The sequence below is a fragment of the Anolis sagrei genome, chromosome 6 (genome assembly GCF_037176765.1).
Source record: "Anolis sagrei isolate rAnoSag1 chromosome 6, rAnoSag1.mat, whole genome shotgun sequence".
Classification (NCBI taxonomy): domain Eukaryota; kingdom Metazoa; phylum Chordata; class Lepidosauria; order Squamata; family Dactyloidae; genus Anolis; species Anolis sagrei.
Window position 1 is genome coordinate 134,206,038 of NC_090026.1, and position 15,118 is coordinate 134,221,155.

Sequence of the window (15,118 nt, forward strand, 5' to 3'; positions counted from 1 at the left end):
CAGTTCAAAGCGGATATTGTGGGATTTTCCACCATGATGTTCTGGGTTATATAGCTGTGTGGAAGGGCCCAGAGAAGGTCTTTTCACTGCCATGGTTCAGTGGTATGGCATGACAGGAGTTGTAGTTTTACAAGGGCTTTGGTGCCTCCCCAAACTACAAGGGCCATGATTCCAGAGCATTGAGTTGTTGTGGTTCCATCAAGCAGGGTCAGGTTGAAGGAGTTTGGTACTCCAACTGCCATGGCTCCATGCGATGAAATCCTGGGATTTGTAAAACGATTGCTTGCTTGATTACATATCATTGAGCTATGGCTGTTCAAGTGGTGCCAAACTGCATTCATTCCACAGCGTAGATGCACCGAGGCCCCTTCTGCACTGCACTTCTCTGTTATTAGCAAGCCCAAAGTCTGAAAGATCTTCTGAAGACACAGCATGACCAGGAAATCTTTGTGTAGTACTTGTAGACCAAAAATAACAAAAACTTAAAATTGTTGCTAAGTTTTATAAAATATTTGCATTCTAAAAAAAGCTAATTTGTGCTAATTCTATGTAATGTAACTATACGAACATAATGTTGTTAGTAAACATCTGGCGTGTAAGGTAACTCTTTTATAACACCTCTACCTTCTACCTTTTATTTTTCAGTGATTGGTTGGAGGGGGGGGATGTTTGCTTACACTTGAAAATTACCTAGGGCCGGCCCTGATTATCACCATTCTCTCCAGTGTGAATTCTATGATGTCTATGTAGATATGAACTCTGTGACAAGCTCTGTCCACACTTGAGACCAGTAGTTCTCGGCCTGTGGGTCCCCAGGTGTTTTGGCCTACAGCTGTAAGGACTTCTGGGAGTTAAAGGCCAAAACATCCGGAGACCCACAGGTTGAGAACGATTGCTCCAGACACACGTAGGGTTACTTCCCAGCGTGAGTCCTTTGATGCCTTTTTAGAGCTGTAGTATGAGTGAAGCTCTGTCCACACTCCAGGCATTTATAGGGTTTCTCCCCAGTGTGAGTCCTTTGATGTGAACGTAGGACTCCACTGTGAGCAAAGCTCTTTCCACACTCCAGACATTTATAGGGTTTCTCCCCAGTGTGAGTCCTTTGATGTGAGCGTAGGACTCCACTGTGAGCAAAGCTCTTTCCACACTCCAGACATTTATAGGGTTTCTCCCCAGTGTGGGTCCTTTGATGTGAGCATAGGACTCCACTGTGAGCAAAGCTCTTTCCGTACTCTAGGCAGTTATAGGGTTTCCCGCCAGTGTGAATCTTTCGATGTAAACTTAGATTTCCACTTTGAGCAAAGCTCTGCCCACACTCCAGACATTTATAGGGTTTCTCCCCAGTGTGAATTCTTTGATGTCTATGTAGATTTCCCTTCTGGGTGAAGCTCTATCCACACTCCAAGCATTTATAGGGTTTCTCCCCAGTGTCGGTCCTTTGATGTATTTTTAGAGCTGTACTATGAGTGAAGCTCTGTCCACACTGCAGACATTTATAGCGTTTCTCTCCAGTGTGAGTCCTTTGATGGGATCGTAGATTTGGACTCCGAATGAAGCTCTGTCCACACTCCGGGCATTTATAGGGTTTCTCCCCAGTGTGAGTTCTTTGATGTCTCCGTAGATTTCCTCTCAGAGTGAAGCTCTGTCCACACTCCAGGCATTTATAGGGGTAATAGAGCCGTGGGAGGGGGAGCTGGCCCCGTGGCTGATGAAGGGACCCTTGGGAAGAGGCCTGGGCCTACCTGGGCCCCCCTCCCCTCAATCCCTGCCTCCCTCCCCTCAGGTGCTCCGGCCTCCAGCTCCCTCCATCATCCCTCCTCAGAGCCGGGAGGAAGGGAGAGAGATCAGTCAGTCAGTCCGTCAGTCAGTCAGTTAGTGGCCTGAGGGAACCCGGATGAGATACACACCTCTCTCTCTCCCTCTGCCTGGACTCCAACCGCCTTCCCGCCAAGACGCCAAGGCTCTGCTGAGGAAAACCGTCCGATAAGAAGCCCCGCCCCTCCTCACCCTCCCATTGGCCGAGCCCGGGACGCTCCGCCACCCGGAGGCCTCCCATTGGCTGCCTCGCGCTCTCCATTTCGGATTGACAGCTTGCAAGCCCCCCTGGCCCCGCCCCCTAGAGGGAGAGGGAGTGACGTCACCCACTGTTTTCCCGCTCAGGAAGAAGCCCCTCCCCCGCCTCCCATTGGCCCAGCCCGTGACGCTCCGCCACGTGGAGGCCCCCCATTGGCTGCTTGCTTGCCGCTCTCCCGTTTTGAAGGGGGATGTCCAGGCAGAAGCCCCGCCCACAATCAGGCGGAGAAGGGCCGGGCGTGTGAGGCCTGGCGCCCCTCCTCCTCCTCCGTGTTTGGGCCGGGCGGAAGTCCAGCGAGCAGGGAGGACTCCGCTTCCTAGAGAGGCGGCGGAGGAGCAGCAGGGCGGGACACTTCCCTCAGAGCTCGCTCACTTCCGGAGGAGGAAGAGGAGGAGGAGGAGAGGGCGGGAAAGGGAAGGCCGGCATGGCGGGCGAAGGGAGAGGAGACAAGCAGGTAAGGGACTGTGGGAGTGATAGCACCCCGGGCGCAGGCAACCCTCCCTCCCTCCCTCCCTTCTCCGGGGGTTTCGGACTCCGGCTCCCAGCATTCCCCACGAGCTTCGGCCTTTCCCGCTTGCGGCTGAAGCGGCTGAGGGCGAAAGGGAGAGGCCGTTCGGGGAGAGAGGGTGAGGGACTGGGGGAGTGGAACCCCAGGCCAAATGGGTCAGGCTGTCCCAGGCCTTTTCGGCTGAAGCGGCGGCTGAGGGGGGAACGGGAGGGGCCTGAGAGAGGCAGGCTGGGAGGAAGGAAGGAAGGAAGGCCGGGAGTCGGGGCCCCAAACACCCGGAGCGAGAGAGAGGGGCCCCTGAGGCTGGGAGGAAGGGGGGGGAGTTGGACGGGAGGGGGGCCCAAAGGAGGCTTTTGTAGGGAGAGGTCTCCTCCAGGGAGGGGGAGGGAAGGGAAAAGGAAGACCACCCCCCCCCAGGAAGGACAGAAGAGACCCCCCTCCCCCCCATGGCCACCCAGTCTTCCCCTGCAAGGCACCACCCAAGCCCTCCCCGCAGATGGCTATTCAGCCTCTTTCTTCAGTTAAAGGGTCCCCTGAGGCTGGGAGGAAGGGGGAGTTGGAGGGGGGCTTTGGAGGGAGAGGGGGGTCCCAAAGGAGCCTTTTGTGGGGAGAGGTCTCCTCCAAGGAGGGGGAGGGAGGGAGGGGCCTCACTGCAGGCCAAGGGGGGGGGGGGAGGGAAAGGAAAGGAAGACCCCTCCCCCAAGGAAGGACAGAAGAGACCCCCCTCCCCCCCCCCCATGGCCACCCAGTCTTCCCCTGCAAGGCACCACCCAAGCCCTCCCTGCAGATGGCCATTCAGCCTCTTTCTTCAGTTAAAGGGTCCCCTGAGGCTGGGAGGAAGGGAGGGGGGGTTGGAGGGGGGCTTTGGAGGGAGGGTGGGTCCCAAAGGAGGCTTTTGTGGGGAGAGGTCTCCTCCAAGGAGGGGGAGGGAGAGAGGGGTCTCACTGCAGGCCAAGGAGGGGGAGGGAAAGGAAAGGAAGACCCCTCCCCCAAGGAAGGACAGAAGAGACTCCCCTCCCCCCCATGGCCCCCCAGTCTTCCCCTGCAAGGCACCACCCAAGCCCTCCCCGCAGATGGCCATTCAGTTTTTCCAACGCAGTTTTTATTATCGTCGCTTCTTAATACATTTTCATCATGTGACCTCCGTCCACACATTCTTCCATTCAGTCCCACACAGCATGATTTCAAATCCACATTTATCGAATCTCCATATTACATTTTTGTGACACACACATACACATATATAGAATGCTAGAGTTGGGAGAGACCTGGTAGGCCATCCTCCAGTCAAACCCCCTTCTGCCAAGAAGCAAGAAAATTCAAAGCACACCCGAAAGATGGCCAGCCACCCTCTATTTCCAAGCCTTCAAAGAAGGAAGGAGCCTCCAGCACACTCCACAAGGGGCAGAAAGAGAGGAATCAGTTTGTGTTGAGGTGGAATCTCCTTCCTTTTTTTGTAGTTTGAAGCAATGGCTCCATTGCCTCCTAGTCTCCAGGGCAGCCGAAAGGAGACCTCCTCCTTCCCCCCTTGAATTCCCCGGTCCCACCTCTTGACACGTGGCCCTGCCTCCTCTCAGCCTTCTCTTCCGCAGCCTGAACATGCCAGCTCTTGAAGCCACTCCTCACTGGGTTTGTTCTCCTGACCTTTGAGTCGCCCTCTTCCTCTGGACGCATTCTTCCATCTTCGAGTCAACCTCTCCCTTCAATTGCAGAGCCCACATTTGGATGAAGGGTGATTCCAGGTCATATGGCCTGATCAGGGCTGCACAGAATAGAGAGGGAGCGTGACATCCGTGGATCGAAGCACTGCCAGCGTTTAGCATAAGTAGCCCACAGACTGACTCTCGCCCTTGTAACTCTGTGCTGTTGAACGCCAGATCTGTCAACGGAAAAACAACTTTCATCCAAGATTTAATCCTGGATGAGCGGGCAGATCTGGCGTGCATTACGGAGACCTGGTTGGATGAAGCGGGAGGTGTAAATTTGACCCAGCTCTGCCCACCAGGTTTCTCTATGCAGCACCAACCGAGATCCGGAGGGCAGGGAGGCGAGGTTGCGGTGGTCTATAGAAATACCATTCTTCTGACCAGGGGCCCCATCCCGCAGTCAACTAATTTTGAATGTGTCCATCTGAGGGTGGGTGGCCGGGACAGAATAGGGATTCTGTTAGTGTATCGCCCACCTCGCTGCACTACGGTCTCCCTACCTGAGCTAGCAGGGGTGGTCTCGAGCTTGGCATTGGAGTCCCAACGGCTTCTTGTGCTGGGGGACTTCAATGTACATGCCGAGGCTACCCTAGTAGGAGCGGCTCAGGACTTCATGTCTTCCATGGCAACCATGGGGCTGTCCCAACGGGTATCTGGCCCCACTCACAGTGCTGGACACACGCTGGATTTGTTTTTTTGTCAGGGATGGGAGCAGGGTGGCGGTGTTGAGGAGTTGACCATCTCTCTGTTGCCATGGACCAACCACTACCTGGTCAGATTTAGACTCACTGCACCTCCTAACCGCCAAAGGGGTGGGGGACCCATTAAGTTCGTCCGCCCCAGGAGGCTTATGGATTCGGATGGATTTCTGATGGCTCTTGGGGAGTTTCCCGCCACCTCGGTAGGTGATCGTGTTGATGCCCTGGTCACCCTCTGGAATGGGGAGATGACTAGGGCAATAGACACGATTGCTCCAGAACTTCCCCTCTCAAGTAGCCGAGCTAAACCAGCTCCTTGGTTTACTGAGGAGCTGGCAGCGTTGAAGCGAAAGAAGAGGGAACTAGAGAGCGCGTGGCGTTCGGATCCGAGCGAGCCAAACTGAACACGGTTTGTGACCTTTCTAAGGGCATATGCCGCGGCAATAAAGGCCGCAAAGAAATCCTTCTTTGCAGCCACTATTGCGTCTGCAAAGAACCGTCTGGCTGAGCTGCTTTGAGTTGTCAGAGGCCTTTTAAATCCCACTGCTCAGGATGGGAGCCCTGATAACTCGGCAACCCGCTGTGAAGCTTTTGCTCAGTTCTTTGCAGACAAAGTCGCTTCGATCCGTTCTGGTCTGGATACCATATTAACGGCAGTTTCTGAGGATGTAGCTGGAACATCTGCTTGTCCAGTTTTAATGTATTCATTTCAATTGGTGAAACCCGAGGATGTGGACAAGATACTTGGAGGAATGAGGCCTATCACATGCATTCTCGACCCCTGCCCATCCTGGCTTTTGAAGGATGCCAGAGGGGGATTGGCGAGTGGGTAAATGTGGTGGTTAATGCCTCCCTTCAGGAAGGCAGCATTCCAGCGAGCTTAAAACAAGCTATAATAAAATAGCTGTTGAAAAAACCATCACTGGACCCCACTGAATTAGTCAACAAATGCCCGGTTTCCAATCTCCCCTTTTTGGGCAAAGTCCTGGAACGTGTGGTGGCTTCACAACTCCAGGTATTCTTGGAAGACATGGATTATCTGGATTTGGCACAGTCTGGCTTTAGGCCGGGACATGGAACTGAAACAGTATTGGTCGCCTTAGTGGATGATCTACGCCGGGAGCTAGACAGGGGGAGTGTGTCCCTGTTAGTTCTGCTGGACCTCTCAGCGGCCTTCAATACTGTCGACCACGGTATCCTTCTGGGATGCCTTGCGGGAATGGGCCTTGGAGGTACTGTTCTGCAGTGGCTCCAGTCCTTCCTAGAGGGTCGTTCTCAGAAGGTGTTGTTAGGACACACCTGTTCTGCCCTACAATCATTGTCTTGTGGGGTACCACAGGGATCAATACTGTCTCCTATGTTGCTTAACATCTACATGAAGCCGCTGGGGGAGATCATCCGGAGTTTCGGGTTATGATGTCATCTGTACACGGATGATGTCCAACTCTGTCACTCCTTCCCACTTGCTACTAAGGAGGCTGTTCAGGTCCTGAACCAGTGCTTGGCCGCTGTAACGGTCTGGATGAGGGCGAACAAATTGAAACTGAATCCAGACAAGGCAGAGGTACTCCTGGTCAGCCGTAAGGCCGAACAGGGCACAGCCTGTGTTGGACAGGGTTACACTCCCCCTGAAGACGCAGGTTCGCAGCTTGGTTGTGATCTTGGACTCATCGCTGAGTCTGGAACCCCAGGTTTCAGCGGTGACCAGGGGAGCATTTGCACAGTTAAAACTTGTGCACCAGCTGTGCCCGTACCTTGAGAAGTCTGACTTGGCCACGGTAGTCCACACTCTGGTTACATCCCATATAGACTACTGCAACGCTCTCTATGTGGGGTTGCCTTTGAAGACTGCTCGGAAGCTTCAAATGGTCCAGCGTTCGGCAGCCAGGTTGTTAACAGGAGCGGTACTCAGGGAGCATACAACTCCTCTGTTGCGCCAGCTCCATTGCCTGCCAGTCTGCTACCGGGCACAATTCAAAGTGCTGGCTTTAGCCTATAAAGCCCTAAACGGTTCTGGCCCTACTTACCTCTCCGAACGCATCTCCTCCTATGAACCGACTAGGACACTAAGATCATCTGGGGAGGCCCTGCTCTTGGTCCTGCCTGCATCACTGACGCGCCTGGCGGGGACAAGAGACAGGGCCTTCTCAGTGGTGGCCCCTCGGCTGTGGAACGTCCTGCCTGCCGATATCAGATCGGCCTCCTCCCTGCTGGAGTTTCGGAGGAAAGTAAAGACCTGGCTGTTCGAACAAGCATTCGATTAAACAGTGTAATTGAACATAGGAATAAGGAATAATGGATGACGAGACTGGATTCTGATTTTACTGTTGAGGCGCTAATGATTGTTATACTGATATTTAATTGTTGATGTTATAATCTGTTTTTAATTGCTTTATACTTGTCTGGTGATGTTTTGCATTGATGTTGTTAACCGCTTTGAGTCGCCTGAGGGCTGAGAAAAGCAGTATAGAAATAAAGTAAATAAATAAATAAATAACCCATTCTAATTTGTGAAATTCACTTTATACATTTTTGGCCCCAACACTTGACCTTTTGCTTCTTTCCTGACCAGGGAAATGAGGATTCTATGGAGCCACCTCTTGGGTTGAGGAAGGAAACCAGGAATGTATGAAGAAATCATCTCAAGGTGAAGACATTGCTGAATTTGTGACCTGTCTTACAGACACGAAAAGAAAACTGAAAGATTCAAGTTTCTGTGTTGCAATTAAACACCCATCTCACTGTTAATATGAAGGAGAAAACATCTCAATGCCTGGAGTGTGGAAAGAGTTTCAGTCGGAGGAATTCTCTTCAGCGACATGATAGAACTCACAGTGGGGAGAAACCCTATAAATGCCTTGAATGTGGACAAAGCTTCACTCAGAGTTCAACTCTACGTTCACATCAAAGGATTCACACTGGGGATAAACCCTTTAAATGCCTGGAGTGTGGGAAGAGCTTCACTGACAGTGGAATTCTACGTAGACATCAAAAGACTCATATTGGGGAGAAACCCTATAAATGCCTCGAGTGTGGACAGAGCTTTATTCAAAGTTCATCTCTACGTTCACATCAAAGGACTCACACTGGGGAGAAACCCTATAAATGCGTGGAGTGTGGACAGAGCTTCAGTCAGAGTGGAGTCCTACGTAGACATCAAAGGACTCACACTGGGGAGAAACCCTATAAATGCCTCAAGTGTGGACAGAGCTTCATTCGTAGTTCACACCTACGATCACATGAAAGGATTCACACTGGGGAGAATCCCTATACATGCCTGGAGTGTGGAAAGAGTTTCATTCGGAGGGATTCACTTCAGCGACATGAAAGGACTCACATGGGAGAGAAACCGTATACATGCCTCCAGTGTGGACAGAGCTTCATTCAAAGTTCAACTCTACGTTCACATCAAAGGACTCACACGGGAGAGAAACCCTATACATGCCTGGAGTGTGGAAAGAGCTTCACTCAGAGTTCAGGTCTCCATTCACATCAACGGACTCACACTGGGGAGAAACCCTTTACATGCCTGGAGTGTGGAAAGAGCTTCTGTCATAGTTCAACTCTACATTCACATCAAAGGACACAGAGTGGGGAGAAACCCTATAAGTGCTTAGAGTGTGGATGGAGCTTCACTGAGGGTGTAAGTCTACGTAAACATCAAAGGATTCACACTGGGGAGAAACCCTATAAGTGCCTAGAATGTGGACAGAGCTTCGCTCACAATGGAAATCTACGTAAACATCAGCGGATTCACACTGGGGAGAAACCCTATAAATGCCTGGAGTGTGGACAGATATTCACTCACAGTAGAAATCTACGTAGACACCAAAGAACTCACACTGGTGAGAAACTCTATACATGCCTGGAGTGTGGACAGCGCTTCACTCATATTGCAGGTCTGCATTCGCATAAAAGGACTCACACTGGGGAGAAACCCACCCTATAAATGCCTAGAATGTGGACAGAGCTTCACTCACAATGGAAGTGTACGTTCACATCAAAGGACTCACTGGGGAGAAATCCCATGAAAGCATGGAGTGTTGAAAGAGCTTCTCTGAGAGTTCAACCTACATATACATAGATTTTCAATGGAGACAACAGTGGCATTTGACCGAAATACCACTTTCCAAGCTTTTCATGTTGTTTACACTCTTTAGACATGCATCCTTTCATGACATGGAATAATAATAATAATAATAATAATAATAATAATGGAATGAATAGCAAAGAGGAGTATTCTGTCTCTGAATGTATTGGCTTGAGGTTTTCCATTTTCAAGAGGGGTTCAAAGGTTTACAAGTTGATGGAGGAATGTAGTGAATTCCCTCCCTGTTAGGCTAGGAAAAGCCTAGAAAAGTAGGCCCAGGAAGTTGGGCAGCCATTTTGGAAAAGGTGCCGGGGGAATCCATTTTAGTTACTCATTTCCTGAAGGGGGCGTGTTTAGAAAGAGCAGCTTTGGAGGGAAATGAGGGAGGACTGTAATTGGCTGAGTGAGAGTGGGCAGAGCCTAACTTGGCAAAAGGAAAAAAATGACTTTAACATAAAGGTTTTGAAACCCCGTCAAGGAGAGTGAACCTGGGTGTCAAAGGGAGAAGGTGTTAGGAGTTTGGGGTGGTGAAGAGGGTTAGAGAGAGAGGCCTGGGATCAGTCAGTTGGCTAGCAGATAGCCAGTGAGAAGATTACAGCTCTTTGGGAAGGATAGCTGGGGAGTGGAGAGACAGGTCCCAAAGGAGAAGGACTGTCTGTGTGGAGGAGGTTAGAAATTACTGTCAGAGAGGAAGTGGGGGGAGAGAAGTGTCTCATGTGTAACTAAGTCTGAACTGTTTAGAGTAACTACACGCTTTTAAGTCAGTATTTTGAAACAGCTAAGCTTGATACCTGAATTTTTCCAGTTCTCTTAAATAAACATCATTGTTTTGTTGTTCACAACTGCCTCACGTGTGCTTCTGTGGGTGAAGTTTTAAAAGCCGTTTCCTGCAACAATCAAGAGTCTATGGTGGCAGTGTATAATTTTAAAGAACCATCTTTACCTCAGAACACAAGCCTGAGGGCTAATCCAACACACTCTTACCTGAGATACCTCAAGTAAGCCAAGGGCTGAACAGTGCTTTTAATTTTGGTGGTGGCCAGAGGGTTTTCAAAAGGTTTTTTGGCCAGTAGAAAGTTTCCGCTTTCCTTCCAGTTTTTAATGACAGAAGCCTCATTCCAATCTACGTGGTGTTCAGCTTTTGAGATTTTTATTTTCCAGATAAAGCCTCAACTCCTTTATAAAGTCAGGGATTCCTGACTTTGACACAAAGGAAGGAAGGAGGAAACGCTGGATGTGGCTGAGTTGGGAGAGTTATTGTCATGAATGACTTTTCAATGACTTTGAAGCATAGGTTTTTTTATTGCAATTTCCAGTGTGAGAAGGTATATCAGATTACAGAAAAACATTTAGACAAAGAATGACATTGCACAGATAGACATACAGATTCTATGCAACTACATTGGATTTACAATTACATTGGTTAACAAACAAAGGGGAATTACATTCACACACATGTACACGCATTCGTCCACATGCATCCAAATATTACCATATCCTTTTCTCCCTCCTTGGAGAAGCACCTCTTAGGCCAGACCCTGATTTCCTACAGCCTGCCAAGGCATCATTCCATAATTCGGGGTTCACCAGCAGGTTGGGTCTGGGTGACAGGGAGGAGGGGGTCGCAGTAGTCTTTCGGCAGTCCATCGCTGTGGACTCTACGTAGGACTGCCCTTAAAAACGGGCCGGAAATTCCAACTGGTGCTCCTTACAGGGAGAGGTCAACCTCTCCCTGTAAAAAGGAGCTCCATTGGTTGCTGTTCATTTTCCGGTCCCAATTCAAGATCCAAGTGCTTACCTACAAAGCCCTAAACGGTTTGGGACCTGCCTACCTGTGTGATCGCATTTCTGTATACGAACCCACACAATCTCTTTGATCTTCCGGAGAGGCCCTGCTCGCGATTCCACCTGCATCGCAAGCACGATTGGTGGGGACAAGGGACAGGGCCTGCTCTGTGGTGGCCCCTCGACTCTGGAACTCACTCCCCAAGGATATCAGGCATGGCCCAACATTGGCAGTCTTTAGGAGGAGCTTGAAAATGTGACCGTTCCAGTGCGCCTTCCCAGAATAGGAAACTCCAAGCACTTTGTCCCAAATGCACTTTACTAGAGATCTAGGACTGTCTGCATGCCCTACCTATCTCCAAAATATCTATCCATTTCACCCGGTCATTGACTGGTAATTGACTGGTTGCCCTGACACGACACATAAATAAATACCCAGTCATGCCCAGCTTCTTAAATTTTAACCATTACATCTGGCCCTGACATTGGTTTTAATTGCGTCATGTTGTTATTGTTAATGTTTATTGCTTGAGTTACCTACTGTTGTATTGTTGTTGTGCTGTTTATTGATGTATTGGGTCTCGGCCTCTTGTAAGCCACACCGAGTCCTTTGGGAGATGGTAGCGGGGTATAAATAAAGGTTTATTATTGTTATTATTATTACTTCCATAACGCCAAAACTTCAAAACACCGAAATGCCAAAACTTCTTTCCCTAAGCACAATGCCAAGGACCAGATCTCTGTTTTCCACACAGCAGAACCTGATTCCCTGCACAAAATCCAAGACTCCAAAAGCGCACTCCTTCCTCCTCTTCCCTTGAGAAAGAAGCCCCAAAGTGACCAGAATCATGCTTTCCCAGAGCACATCTGACACTCTCCGAATACACCACCTCTGTCCTTCCCATGGAGCAGAGCATGGCGGTGGACAGACTCCTCAGGTCTGCCACACTTTGAGCATTATTAGTCTGAGTGTTTTATAGAAATATTCTGTTGATGTTGTCCCCAAGTTGTAAATTAATGATAGGCGCCTTCCATCCTGCATCCATCTCAGTGTTGATCTTCTGGATTGGTGTTAACAAACACAAGGCTTGTGTTGACTTCCTTCTTAACTTAAGGAAGGTTGCAAACATTTCCTTTATCACTGTCCCAGTTCTTATCAGAGTTTACTCTTCCGATCTCATTAACAGGTTTTAATCACAAAGCAGCAAGCAGGGAGTTAGTCATTGCAGGCCTTAATATTATACGGGTGCTTCCAAAATTATTAACTCCAACCACACATGAGGTGGCGGCAAAAAAAGCCAATGGGATTTTGGCCTGCATCAATAGGAGCATAGTGTCTAGATCTAAGGAAGTAATGCTCCCCATCCTCTATTCCGCTTTGGTTAGACCACACCTGGAATATTGTGTCCAATTCTGGGCACCACAATTCAAGAGAGATATTGACAAGCTGGAATGTGTCCAGAGAAAGAGGGTGACTAAAATGATCAAGGGTCTGGAGAACAAGCCCTATGAGGAGCGGCTTAAGGAACTGGGCATGTTTAGCCTGAAGAAGAGAAGGCTGAGAGGAGACATGATAGCCATGGATAAATATGTGAGAGGAAGCCACAGGGAGGAGGAGGGAGGGAGCTTCCTTTCTGCTTCCCTGGAGACGAGGATGCAATGGAACAATGGCTTCAAACTACAAGAGAGGAGATTCCATCTGAACATTAGGAAGAACTTCCTGACTGAGAGCCGTTCAGCAGTGGAACTCTCTGCCCCGGAGGGAGTGTGGTGGAGGCTCCTTCTTTGGAAGCTTTTAAACAGAGGCTGGATGGCCATTTGTCAGGGGTGATTTGAATGCAATATTCCTGCTTCTTGGCAGAATGGGGGTGGACTGGATGGCCCATGGGGTCTCTTCCAACTCTTTGATTCTATGATTCTATCCTTCCATTCATTCCCACCCATCATTATTAAATTCACATTTATCAAATTTGCACATTGAATTTCTTATTACATTATTCTGATCTATAATAATAAATATAATTCACCAAAGTTATTATGATATCATAATAATACATATAATATTGTAATTAGTATTCAGTGCGCTCTTCTGGGGAGGCCCCACTCTCAGTCCCGGCTCCATCGCAGCCCCGGTTGGCGGGGACGAGAGACGGCGGGTCCTTCCTTCTCGGAGGTGCCCCTCCCGGGCTGTGGAACCCCCTCCCCCGTGGCATCAGAACCGCTGCCTCGCTCTTAAGCGTAGGAAGAGTCTTCAGGTGACTGGCTACCGAAGCAAGCCTTTGGGGGTCAAGGTGGCCCACCCATAAGGAAGACGGAAGAATGGGGGTCAGTTGCTGGGAGTCTTTTGGTATGTTTGACACGCTTTAGACGTTTGAAAGACTATTTTTAATTGCTATGCGTATGTTTTTCAGCAGGAACTGGGGCGGGCACCACGTGTGGGACCCAGGGCTTGGCACAAGGACAGGCCTATGAGGGGAAACACCATTTGGATAAGAGGGAGAGGGGAGTGGGGTGTGTAGTGGGTGGTGGGGAAGGGGAGTGGGCCCCCTCGGACCCACTCGCCAGGAAGGGAGGGGAACAGCCTGCGGAAATGGAGAAAAGGGCAGTTTTCGGAATCCGTTAAGAGTGGCGAGCCGGGGAAGCAGGTCACTCAGTCAAGCAGGTCACTTGGTCAGTTCATCTCAGGCAGGTGGGGGGCAACTCCGCCCCTCCCTCCCTCCCTCTGGGTGTTTTGTTGTTACTACTATCACTATTTATTTTATTTCAAATATTTGTACCCACCCTTCTCAAACACCCCCCAACCCCCGGGGGGGGGGGGAGCACTCAGGGAGGCTTGCAGCCGGCAACGATTGGATGTCCCTATACACACATAATACAACACAATAATTACAATGGATAAAACATTAAATCAATTCAATTAAAAACCTTTTGGGGCTCCAAGTCCCACCATTCCTCACAGCCTCAGGCCCCTTCCTTTCCCCCCTCAGCCCCTTAAGAGGAAAGGAAAAGGGTCGGGGTGTGAGGAATGGTGGTAGTTGGAGTCCAAACACCTGGAGGGGGGCCCAAGTTGGCCCAGGTGTAAGGACAGCCTCAAGGTCAGTCAATGGGGAGAGCCATCAGGGAGGTCATCGGGTCACAGCAGTCGCCCTTTCCGATGTCAATGGCTGGCTGTGAGTCTTCCTGGCCCTGTTCCGGCAGCATTCTCTCCTGATGTTTCACCTGCACCTGTAGCAAAAGGCATCCTCTGAGGTTGAGGGTCTCCTGGAAACGAGGCGAGTGGGGGGCATGTCTGTCTGTGGAAAGGTGTCCCGGGTGGGAGGAGAACTCTTGTCTGTGGGAGGTCAGGTGGTCATTGGCAATGACCGGCCACCCTGACCACCACCACCACCATCCCCAGGGTGCCAGGCGAGACAGAGAAGAAGCCCGTGGGGCCATGAGAAGTGGGTGGGCCGTGTCCACGGGAAGAGGGGACCGTGGGAAGGGAGGCCATGCTGAGAACCCTCCAGAAGTCAGAGCAGCGAGCCAAGAGCCACACTTGGGAAGAGGGAATGCCAGGAGGAGGGGGGCCATCAGGGCCAGCTCATCGCTTCCTCCCAGGAAGGGATCCTCAGGCAGGGAGGGAGGGAGCAGCCAGGCTTGGGAGCTGCAAGGCTTTGCAATGCTAAGCAAGGTGATTTACTTTTCCCTCAAGCAGGCAAGAGTTCTTTCTCCCACCCTGGACCCCATTCCACAGGGATAGAGAGAGAGAGAGGGTTTCCCATAGGCAGACCCCCCCCCCCCGAGGAGGCGTGCCGCCATTGAGGTGGGCGGAACGTCAGGAGAGAGTGCTTCTGGGACATCCATTGAGGGTGAGAGAGGGCAATGTGGGGAGCGGGGGGGGGAGGTGGCTGCTGCGGGGTGCCTTCCATCCTGGAAACTCCTGGGTAGCCACGTTGCCCCGCGGAACTCCCCGCCGCAGTGTTCTCCCCCGCTCTTTGGCGCGCTGTGCGAGAGGGTCCCGCGGCGTTGGGGTCCTCCCTCCGGCCTGGGCCACCTCCCTCGCTCCCTCCCTCCCTCTTTCCGTTCCTCCCTCCGTGTGTGTGGTCTCCCTCTTTCTCTGTCTCTCCTCAGAGGGAGGCCGCCATCTTCTTCTCCCCTTCTTCTTCGGGCGCCCCGTCAATCAAGGCTGCAGAGCGGCGGGCGGCCAATGGGGGGCGTCCGGTGGGCGGGGCGGTACGGGCTGGGCCAATGGGAGGGCGGAGGGGGCGGGCCTTCTTC

At 51.1% G+C, this 15,118-nt stretch overlaps 1 protein-coding gene and 1 pseudogene across 1 annotated transcript; one reads left to right on the forward strand and one right to left on the reverse strand.

Moving 5' to 3' along the window:
- Positions 1 to 664: 664 nt before the first annotated feature.
- LOC132779100 (zinc finger protein 501-like) lies at positions 665 to 2,500 on the reverse strand (annotated as a pseudogene).
- On the forward strand, positions 2,395 to 9,163 carry LOC132779126 (zinc finger protein 135-like). Its single transcript, XM_067470489.1, has 2 exons — positions 2,395 to 2,528; positions 7,559 to 9,163. Exon 2 carries the CDS (start codon positions 7,736 to 7,738, stop codon positions 8,933 to 8,935), a length of 1,200 nt encoding a protein of 399 aa, XP_067326590.1. The 5' UTR covers positions 2,395 to 2,528; positions 7,559 to 7,735; the 3' UTR covers positions 8,936 to 9,163.
- The last annotated feature ends 5,955 nt before the right edge of the window (positions 9,164 to 15,118 follow it).